Genomic DNA, 11,751 nt, shown 5'->3' on the forward strand with positions numbered 1-11,751 from the left:
AAAATCCTCATGATGTGATCAGCTGTGCTGGTTCTTTGTTCAGTCGGATCTAGTCACCGTGATCCATGCCTTCGTTATATCTATACTGGACTATTGCTCTACTACGGGCTACCTTTGAAGATTGTTCAGAAGCTCCAGCTATTGCAGAATGCTGCACCTAGGCTGCTAGTTGGGGCCAGCTAGTGGAAGCATTACAGTATTACAGCAATTACATTGACTACTGTTTTGTTCCTGAGCCCAATTCAAGGTGTTGTTTTTGTCCTTTAAAGCCTGACATGGCTTGGAACCAGGGTATCTGAAGGATTGTCTCCTCCCATATGTTCCTGCCTGGGGATTAAGATTGCAGGGAGATGCTCTTCTGACATTCCCACCAATCAAAAAGACTCATCTGGTGAACAACAAAAAAGGGGGACTTTTCAGTGGCAGCCCCTCAATTATGGAACAAGCTCCAAAGGAGGTGTGCCTAGTCCCCTCATTGTTGATCTTCAGGTGGCAGTTGAAGACAGTTATTTAGGACTGCATTTGCCTGATTTAGTGTTTATTGTTGACAGTAGGGATGGGTATGATCCTCAAAGATGTGTTTTGGTTCATGGTTCGTGCCTGAACCATGAACTGAACCACAAATTGAATGGGCAGGCCCTTATACAAACTAAACTAGTTTGTTTCAGTTCATGCCCCCTGCTTTCTGCTCCCGCCAAAAGTGGTGTGGAGCAGAAAGCAGGGGGTTAAATGGGCCCTGCTTTCTGCTCCCCACCGCTTTTTGTGAGGAGCCGGAAGCGGGGGTTTCCCCACAAAAAGTAGTGAAGAGCAGAAAGAAGGGGTTTTAAATGGCTCCAAGTCATTTAAACCCATGCTTTCCGCTCTTCATGAACTGCCACAAACTGCTTTAAAATGCGTGGAAATTCAAAGCAGCTCTTCAGTTTGCAAACCATGAACCACCCCAAATTCATCATGAATTTAAATTTGTGAGCTGGTTCATGCCCATCCCTAATTGACAGTCCTAACTGGAGTTTTTAAATTGTGACTTCTTCTTTTTTTTAAAAAAAAAATTATTGAGAGAAATGCAACAGAACAAAGAAAAAAATGTGACTTCTATGAGGTTTATAATTTTTAATTTTGTTTCCCCCCCCCCCCATCATCTATACTGTAAGCTGCTTTGAGTTCCACATGGGAGAGTATAGCCTCTGAATAAGGCAATTTATGATAAACCCTTGGGGGAGGGGACTGCATTAAAATTGGTGATGGGATGAAATTCCCCACAAATCTTTGGAAATGGAATTTGGAATTCCAGGGCTGGTTTACAGGAGGGTATGTCATAAGACTGTGTTTTTTCTAATATGTTTCTTCAGGTGGTTTTGGGAAGGGTCATTCTGCTGAGCCCCATTACAAAGTGGAAGATCTGTTGCAAATATTTACTTATTTACCCTGTCTCTCCAGAACTGGCTATATGCAGCTCAGAAAAAGAAAAAATTAACAACACAACATGGAATTTAAAGCAAACACATAAATCCGTAGGGTTGCCAGCTCTTAGCTGGGAAATACCTGGAGATTTTGGAGGTGGAACATGAAAAAAAGCAGGGTTTGAGAAGGGGAGGGACTTCAATGGGCATAATGCCACAGAGCCCACCTTCCAAAAACTTTCTCCGGGTGAACTGATCTCTGGTGCCTGTCAATTATAATCCCAGGGGATCTCCAGTTATGACCTGGAGGCTGGCCACCCTAAAAATCCGGCAAACTATGCAGTTTAGAAGACGAATATACAAGAAGGAGTTGAGCAAACTGAAAGAAAATAGGGGACTTTAAACATGCATATGTAAACACCTTCTGCACTTAGTGAACAGTTAGTAATGAAATTGTGCCTAGATTTGCAACATGGAAAAATATTCTTGATTGCAGAGAACTGTGGCTGCAATCCACACACACTGGAGCGAGGAAATCCCATTGTCCTGTATCACATAATCCCCCTGTTGAACTGAGTCCACTCGTGGAGAGTTCATTGCTTGTTTTTGTGAAAAACAAGTAACCATTTTTCATCTGCCAAGTATAGGGCGGGTGACCGACTCCATGGAAGAATCAGGTGTTTTGATGTATTCTCAAAATTTGTTTTGCAGCCTCTTGTTTTTCAGCAGGTGGATGATGGAACTCTGGGCCAAATTATGCATTCTGTGGGGTGAGTACCTGTATTCATTAGTTTCTTCATAAGGTATCCAAGAAGCAGCGTTATTGGCTGAGAGATAAACCTGAACATTTTGGGAAGGGAGAGAAGGAAAGGGAGTGAGGGAAAGGAATGTATCCCAGGCACTTCTGCCCGTCAGAGGGGCTGGCGTGCCGGCCCCTCTGTCAGGCAGAAGCCCTGGATTCCCCTCCCCCCTTCCCTTCACCCAGCTTGGAGGCAAGGCAAAGGGAGAGAGGGAAAAGAATGGATCTCCAGCACTTCTGCCTGCTGGTGGTACCCTGAATATATGGGTATGCCCTAATCGGCCAGCCGAATCAGACCAAAGAATCTGATTCAGTAACTGGACATCCCGTATAATGCCAAATAGGCCCATCCCTAGCAATGAAGATGGCGAGGAGTCTGGAGACCAAGTCCTATGAGGAAAGGTTGAAGGAGCTGGGTATGTTTAGCCTGGAGAGGAGATGACTGAGAGGTGATATAACCATCTTCAAGTACTTAAAGGTCTGTCATATAGAGGATGGTGCGGAGTTGTTATCTGTTGCCCCAGAAGGTCGGAGCAGAACCGATGGATTGAACTTAAATCAAAAGAGTTTTTGGCTAAACATTAGGAGGAGCTTCCTGACAGCTGGAGTGGTTCCTCATTGGAACAGACTTCCTTGGGAGGTGGTGGGCTCTCCTTCTTTGGAGGTTTTCTAACAGAGGCTAGATGGCCATCTGACAGCAATGCTGATTCTGTGGACTTAGAAAGATCATGAGAGGGAGGGCAGGAAGGGTTGCATCAGTGCTTAGTTCTTGTGGCCCTTTCTTACATGCCGAGGGAAATTATGATAGCCACTTCGGGGGTCAGGAAGCAATTTTCCCCCAGGCCAGTTTGGCTGGAGATCCTGGAGGGTTTTTGTCATTTTCTGGGCATGGAACAGGGGTCACTGGGGATGTGGGGGGAGGTATTTGTGAATTTCCTGCATTGTGCAGGGGGTTGGATTAGCTAGCCCTGGAGGCCCCTTCCAACTCTATGGTTCTACTGCAATTAATGGCTGTGTGTAGAACTGAATCCAGGCATCACCATTCCAAGTCCAACACCCTATGCATTACATCACTAAGAGTGCCACCCTAAGCAGACTGACATCCTTATATGTCCATTGAGGTCAATAGACTAGTTTAATCACAGAATGGTGAAACTCTGCTTAAGATGGTAATGACGCTCTCTCCCTTATAGTACATCAGATTTTTGGTCATTTTTTCTCTGCCTTCATGGACACGCATATTCAGATAATGCCCCCCCTTAATCCACACCCCAGGCAAGGAAAGTCTCCTCTGAGGCTGCCTAAGTGGTTAGAGGAGGACTCCAAGCCATCGGCCCACCAGGAATCTTCCCAGTGGCGATAATGGCCAGTCCTTCCCAAACATAGATTACCATAAAGCACAGGCCCACTCACTTTGATGGCCTCCTAAAAACACAGTGAAAAGTTTATTTGGGGCTCTCTAAAAGCTTGGTTTTTTTCCCTTTAGGAATGTCAGTTGCTCCTACCTTGATGGTAGCCAGCCTGATCCCAAGGACATTGGCCTCAAGTCCTGTAGGAAAAGAATTTGCCACAGCTTTCATGCAGAACGGCTTGCCACGAGCATCACATGGGGATTTCAAGCTGATTATCTCAGGGTATGCTCCTGACACATCTGTCACTATTCATATGAAACGGCCAGCAGTGAGGGCAGTGACCCGAGTGAATGATGGTCAAACCCTGTCTGTGACAATCCCACCTGAAGCAGAGATGGTTGGGACTGGTTTGTTTGACAACACAGTCACTGTCCGGGCTGACAAAGATATCTCTGTCCTCTCCGTCAATAGCAAACCTAACTCAGTTGATACTACCATAGTCTATCCAGTGACAAGCTTAGGAACCGAGTATTACATCGTCACTCCAACCGTAGGCACAGATCGCTCCCGAGAGTTTGCCATCATCGCCTGGGAGGAGCCCACATCTGTTGACGTCTACCTGAAAGGGACTGTGACATTTCAGGGGAAAAAATATTACCATGGGAACAAGATCTCCATTGCACTTAGTCCCCACCAAGCTGTCCAGCTACAAAGCGAGATGGACGTCTCGGGTACTAAAATAGTCTCTCAGAAACCAGTGGCTGTCTACAGCGGCCACACGTGCGTCTCTAGACAAGTCTCTTGTGACCATGTTTCTGAGCAGCTGTTGCCTGTTTCTAGCTGGGGTACCGACTTCATCGTCCCCTCTCTTCCCTTTGACAAGGAGTATGACATAGTGTATGTTTCTACTTCCCAAAATACTCAAGTTGAAGCTCAGACTGGAGTGAGCAAGAACATCAGGGCTTTGGGTGCTGCTCGAGTGCTGTTTTACGGCATTCAAGGCTCGACCGCCATGTCCCTCTCAGCTAGCTCGGGCATTCAAGTTACCTTCTTCGGTGATGGTGGCACTCATGGTAACTTCCGCTATGATCCTTTCTTCATGGCAATCCCCCCGGTCTCTAGTTACTGTCAGGCCTACAATATCTACGGACAGGACGAATGTGAGAACTACGCGCTGATCATTGCCAAATCATCAGAGACTTCTGGGATCACCCTGGACAAGCGACCACTGAGAAATCTCCAGTGGAATCCAGTTCCTGGCACTGAATTCTCCTGGGCATCACACAGCTTAGGCCACAGATACACAGTCCATGTAGTGGAGCACCCCACCTCCCCCTTCGGGCTGCTGAGTGTTGGGGTCGGGAACGCGAAGGCATACGGCTCCCCAGCAGTTTGCACAAAAGGTAATGACAAATCTGCTGTCCCCTTTCTTTCCTATCTCCCTTCTTTTGTCTGTTTACCCAACTTTACATAAGAACCACAGACCTTATTCCCAGGAAAGTCTGAGGGCCACTTTCCCCATTACATTTTTAGATGTACATTTGTAGGATAAAATGCAACATAGAACTGAGATGAACAAAGGTGTCTGGAAATGGATGTACAGCGAAGATTATTCACACATCATGGAGAACACAAGTTGGTTCTGGCATCCCCACCCTTTGTCTTATATAACATTCACACATGAGTTGCAGATTATCCAGAACTCCTGCAAACGCATTGCCCAATTTGGATTATGAGTGTTACACACATGGAGAAAGGGCTTCAGCCCCCCCCCCCAATTTCCTAACCTGAAATGGTCCAGGGAGCACTATTTGGGGGAAACCCACAACTGCACTTGTAGGTTCCCTCAATCAGCCAAATAGTACACCACTGAGACCATTGCAGGTCAGGAGAATGGCAAAGTCTGGAGCCACTTTTCCATGTATACCACAGCGGCTCTCCAAACTCTGCGCAGCACAGAAAAATTAGCAGACCTTCCCATAACTGGATTTAGTTAGTAGGTGGAAGGGGTAAATCTCCCTCCATAAAATGAAATCTAGCCCTCTGTTTGCTACCATGCAATGTACAGAACAGCCTTGATACACCTTGAAGACAACGTCTATTGGACTGGAGCAGCGTATTCAGTCTTGCCTTGCCGCAGCGCAATCCAATGCAGAGTCACTCCAGTCTAAATCCATTGAGCGATAGGGTTGCTTTGCTAGTTGCCCAAAAGGCTGACTCCCATCCACGTAGGAACCAGGTCTGACCCTGCTTAGCATCTGAGATCAGACAAGATCAAGTGGTGGTATGGCTATAGGTTGGTACTTGGATGGGAGTCCACCTGAGAATAACGGATGACGTAGGGCCTATGGCCGTACCACCCTGAACACACCTGATCTTGTCTGATCTCAGAAGCCAAGCAGAGCTGTGCCTGGTTAGTACTTGGATGGGAGACCACCTGAGGATACCAGGGGCTGTAGCCTAAATGACTGGACCTGTGGACTTTAGAACATAAGAACATAAGAGACGCCAATGTTGGATCAGGCCAAAGGCCCATCCAGTCCAACACTCTGTCACACAGTGGCCAGAAATACCAGGTGCCATCAGGAGGTCCACCAGTGTGGCCAAGACATTAGGAGCCCTCCCACAGTTGACCCCCCCAAGCACCAAGAAGATCACTTGCCTCAGAGCCCCTATCTGTACCTTGTGGCTAATAGCCACTGATGGACCTCCGCTCCTTATTTATTTATTTATTTATTTATTTATTACTTTCGGCTTCTACCCCGCTCGAACCCCCCAAGGGGTCTCTGAGCGGCTTACAGTTACTCTATTATCCCTAACTATGGCCACATCTTAATTGCCATATGCTTATCTAATTCCCTTTTGAAGCCTTCCATGCTTGTAGCCGCCACCACTTCCTGTGGCAGTGAATTCCATGTGTTAATCACTCTTTGGGTGAAGAAGTACTTCCTTTTATCCATTCTAACCCAACAGCTCAGCAATTTTATTGAGTGCCCACGAGTTCTTGTATTGTGAGAAACGGAGAAAAGTACCTCTTTCTTTACCTGCTCTATCTCATGCATAATCTTATAAGCCTCAATCATGTCACCCCTCAGTCGTTGTTTCTCCAAGCTAAAGAGCCCTAAGCGCTTTAACCTTTCCTCATAGGGAAAGTGTTCCAACCCTTTTATCATTCAAGTTGCCCTTTTCTGCACTTTTTCCAAAACTATAATATCCTTTTTAAGGTGTGGTGACCAGAACTGCACACGGTATTCCAAATGAGGTCGCACCATTGATTTATATAGGGGCATTATTATATTGGCTGATCTGTTTTCAATACCCTTCCTAATAATCCCCAGCATAGCATTGGCCTTCTTTATTGCAGTCACACACTGTCTCGACATTTTCAGTGAGTTATCCACTACCCATCAGTGTGTATTTATATTTAGGATTTTTGGCTCCAATGTGCATCACCTTGCACTTGGCCACACTGAACCCCATTTGCCATGTTGACGCCCACTTGCCCATCCTTGACAGATCCCTTTGGAGTGCCTCACAATCATCACTGGTTTTCACCACCCTGAACAACTTCATATCATCCGCAAATTTAGCCACTTCACTGCTTACTCCCAACTCCAAATCATTAATGAACAAGTTAAAAAGCAGTGGACCAAGTACTGATCCCTGCGGTACCCCACTGCTTACCACCCTCCACTGAGAACATTTCCCATTTATACTCACTCTCTGTTTTCAATTAATTAGCCAGTTTTTGATCCATAAAAGGACTTGTCCTTTTATCCCATGATTTTTGAGCTTACTTAGGAGCCTTTGATGAGGAACTCTATCAAAAGCTTTCTGGAAGTCAAGGTAAACAATATCTATTGGATCCCCCTTGTCCACATGTTTTTTCACTCCCTCAAAGAACACTAACAGGTTAGTGAGACAAGATCTTCCCTTACAGAACCCATGCTGAGTCTGCCTCAATAGGTTTTGTTCATCTATGTGCCTACTAATTCTTTCCTTAATAATGGTTTCCACCAATTTACCCAGTATCGACGTCAGACTGACTTGCCTGTAATTTCCTGGATCTCCTCTGGAACCCTTTCCATCAGGGTACAACAAAAGTAGGCAGGATTACTAGGAATAGATTGTTTCCCAGGTTGTTTCCCAGGACCCTCACAAGCCCAAGAAAACCTTGAATGAGGAAAAGGACTGCATGACCGTGTTTGGGAATCTTGTGGTCATTCTCCCACCAACTGCCTCCTACAGGTTGTCTAGCATGCATTAATTTGGTTTCTCATGCACTGCAGATCCCTGCAAAGCACTGCAATGCCGAGCAAAGGAAACATGCAAAGTGCAGAATGGTCAAGCAAGTTGTGTCCATGAGTACAAAGGGACCTGTCAGGTCTCCATGTCCCAAGATGTCCAGACCTTTGATGGCCTCATTGTAGACCTCCAAGACTCTTGCTCCTACACCCTTGTGAAGTCCTGCAGCAGCGACGCCAACCTTGTACCTTTCACAGTTGAAGAAAAGAGTGGCGACATAGACATCGAGGCAGCCTTCAAGATGCAGATTACCCATATCAATGTCTATGATTACAACATCACCATTAGCAAGGGAGAAGGTGCCCAAATCATGGTAAGAAAGAATCATGGATCTTTTGTTCACGGTGTTTCTGTTTATAGTTACAGGAGTTAAACCACCAAGAGTGGGTAAAAAGTTGGTATAACCGAGTGGAAAAGTCTAGGAATCCCAATGAACCAGCTAAACTCCTAGGAATGATTTATTTATTTATTTTACAATTTATACCCCACCCTACCCCACTGGAGCAAGGGGTTTGATGATGTGTTTGATGATACCTGGCAAATAGCTCAGAAGATCTCATAGTGCAAAAAGCTGGGCTTAACAGAGAAGAAAGTGTCAGAAGTGTCTATAAGAACATAAGAGAAGCCATGTTGGATCAGGCCAGTGGCCCATCCAGTCCAACACTCTGTGTCACACAGTGCCCCAACCCCAGGTGCCATCAGGAGGCCCACCAATGGGGCTAGAACTTCAAAAGCCCTCCCACTGTTACCCCACAGGCACCAAGCACCCCTGCCCCAGACAGAGTGTTCCATCTGTACCTTGTGGCTAATAGCTACTGATAGTCCTCTGCTCCAGATGGTTCTCCAGTGAAGCTGTCTATGCTTGTATGTAGCCAACACCACTTCCTATGGCAGTGAATTCCACTTGTTAAAATGTCCAAGCATCATTCATTAAGAGCACCTCAAAGTATATGTACTATTCACCACTAGAGACCACAGACACATCCATCCATCCATTCATTTGATGTGTTTATATACCTCCTTTTTGTTCAGGCATTCCTCACAGGGAGGCATCCACTCATAATTGGATATTGCACTATGCTAGAACAATAATTCCTAATTTGATAGGGTTGTCCAGGCAGCAGAATCCATGTGTGATTTATTGGTATAGTACAATGTTGAGCAATATCCAACCATGGCCCATTCTGCAGCTAGCATTTGCTCCGCTGTTTTGCCAAACCCATGTTGGAACAGAAATTCCCCTCTACATTGCATGATGCCACTTTCACTTTCTTTGGTTGTTGGATTTTATTGTAGCCTCCACACTGCATGCCAGTTTCACTTCCTTTGATCTCTCGGTTTTATGGTACTGTCTTAATAGATTTATGGCCTTTTTATGGCCGTTCAGGGGTGACTCTGCACTGCAGTCAGTACAGCGTTGGCCCTGTGGTATTCGAATGTGGTTTGGAGCCACATCTTTTCCTGTTCCAGTGTGGGTTTGGTAAAACAACGGAGCGAATGGTAGATGCAGCATGGGCCCACATGTGCATGCAGCTCAGTTTACGATTTCAAAACATTCTAAGTAAAAAAAGAGGGACGAGGAGGAATCCACCCCAGGCATTGGTGGTCTCTCCAGCATCTGCCAGCCTGAGTATCTTTGCACTTTTCAGTGGAAGCCACATGTCAGAAATATGGTCCTTTCCTTCCACAGGTAAATGGTGCAGTGGCCAGCCTCCCAGCCACCCTGCAAGATGGAAAAATCAAAATCTCCAAGAACGATGGGCTGCCGATCATTGAAACAGATTTTGGCCTCCGGGTGATGCATGACAAGAACTTCACAGTCGTGCTGACTCTCCCGAGTAGCTACTACGGAGCCACCTGTGGACTCTGCGGGAATTTCAATGAAGACAGAGATGATGACATGGCTTACCCCAATGGCACTCAAGCCTCTTCCATTATGGACTGGGTCAGCAGTTGGGAAGTCCCAGACCCTGCCTGCTTAGAGGCCTGCCAAGGACTTTGCTCGGCCTGTGATGAGGGCCAGGAGGAGCTGTACGGCCATGAAAAGTATTGCGGCGTGATCAGCAAAGTTTCCGGAGGACCCTTCAGAGCGTGCCATTCCACAGTGAGCCCCTCTGAGTACTTTGACGAATGCGTCCTTGAAATGTGTTTAAACAGAGGGGACAACGACACACTGCGTCAAATGGTGGAGACCTATGCCGCTGCTTGCCAGGAAAAGGGCATCACTACAGTTGACTGGAAAACACTCTCTTACTGTGGACTGGTGTACCCTGTCCTCCAGCTGAATGAGATTCTTGTCCCAGGTATTGTCCCAGGAATATTTATTAGCAGGGCTTTTTTTGTAGAAAAAGTCCAGCAGGAACTCATTAGCATAATAGGCCACACCCAACAGCAGAAACATATTAGCATATTAGGCCACACCCCCACGTTACCAGAAGTGTGGTCATCCAGCCACACCCACCTTTTGCTTCTTATTCTGTTGACCTTGTTTGTTGTCAAAACCCAGGGCCTTTTTGTAGCAGGGACTCCTTTGCCTGTTAGGCCACACACCCCTAATGTAGCCAATCCTAATGCGTTTCTGCTGTTGGGTGTGGCCTATTATGCTAATGAGTTCCTGCTGGGCGTGGCCAACTTGGGAGCCAGCCGGAACTCCGTTCCTGTGCGTTCCTGCCCCAAAATAGCCCTCTATTAGTCAGGTAGTGAATGGAGAGGAAATTACAAACACTAAGGGGTGTCTGGGGCCTAAGGACAGGGAGGAAACAATTACACATACTGCTGCAGAGGACCCTTTATAGAGAAGGGCAGCAACCTGGTTGCGTGGAAGCCCAGTTTGCTTCTGTTTTGTCACTACAACTCATGAACGTGCACTGCAGGTAGTCAAATAAGAACCAGGGGAAACTGTAGCAGCATGTCTCCATACAGAAATGGGTCCATAGAGGTACATTAAATTAATGACCCCCTCCTGTGGCTTTCCACATGTAATTTCAAGTTCTGTTTATCAGTCTATCATTGCAACTCATAGCTAACATGGATAGGCAAAATCCATGCATTGGGCCAAAAAACTGCCATTCTTTAGGGCTATGCAAGTAGGGATGGGTATGGATCGGCTCAGAAACAAAGGTTTGTGATGAATTTGGCCGGTTTGTGGTTTGCAAAGTCATGTTCGTGAACTGAAGAGTCACCATGGACTTCCATTAATTTAAAGGCAGTTCATGAAGAGCAGAAAGCAGGGGTTTAAAAAGGCTCCAAGACATTGAAACCCCTGCTTTCTGGTCTTTACAAAAAAAAACAGTAGAGTGGTGGGGATCAGAAAGCAGGGTTTTAAATGACTCAGAGCCATTTAAAATCCTACTTTCTGCTCACTACCACTTTTTGTGGAGAGCCAAAAATCAGGGGTCAAGAACCAATACGAACCGATTCAGTTTGTGAAACAGCTTCCCGATTTGTTTTGGTTCATTGTTTGGCCACGAATCGAACTGCTCATGCCCATCCCTATTTGCAAGCCTGTAAATATGTACTTAGATGGGAGACCGCCAAGGATGTCCAGGGTTGTTATCCAGGGAGGCAATGGCAAACCACCTCTTTGTCTCTTGTCTTGAAAACCTTATGGGGTCGCCCGAAGTCTGCTACAACTTGACTGCACTTTCCACCAGCAAACCTGGGGCAACTCTTCTCCAGATTTGCAAAACATTCTTAGTATTATTTTTTAAAAAGAAATTAATTTGGAAGTAACTCTTTCAAAAATTGGTAGTGATGACTGTCTGTGTGCAGAAGCCCCTCCCCCCAACTTCAGATGGAGATTAGGTAGAAGAACTGGTCAGGAGGAAGAGGAGGAGGCAGGCCTGTAGCTACAGTGGGGGCTCTCGGGGCACACCCCCCGCTTACTGCCAAGCCC

General features: G+C 46.2%; 1 protein-coding gene across 1 annotated transcript in view; it reads left to right on the forward strand.

Annotated features, from left to right (window-relative positions):
* Positions 1-4,316: 4,316 nt before the first annotated feature.
* Positions 4,317-11,751, forward strand: part of LOC107109592 (IgGFc-binding protein-like) — a 17,981-nt gene continuing 10,546 nt past the window's right edge. The window contains exons 1-3 of the mRNA XM_015410257.1: positions 4,317-4,954; positions 7,841-8,169; positions 9,547-10,159. Coding sequence (XP_015265743.1) covers positions 4,564-4,954; positions 7,841-8,169; positions 9,547-10,159 — 1,333 coding nt within the window. The 5' untranslated portion in view covers positions 4,317-4,563. The remainder of the gene's footprint in view (positions 4,955-7,840; positions 8,170-9,546; positions 10,160-11,751) is intronic.

This window comes from Gekko japonicus, unplaced genomic scaffold (genome assembly GCF_001447785.1).
Source record: "Gekko japonicus isolate JY-2015 unplaced genomic scaffold, Gekko_japonicus_V1.1 scaffold1267, whole genome shotgun sequence".
In the NCBI taxonomy this organism is placed as follows: Eukaryota; Metazoa; Chordata; class Lepidosauria; order Squamata; family Gekkonidae; genus Gekko; species Gekko japonicus.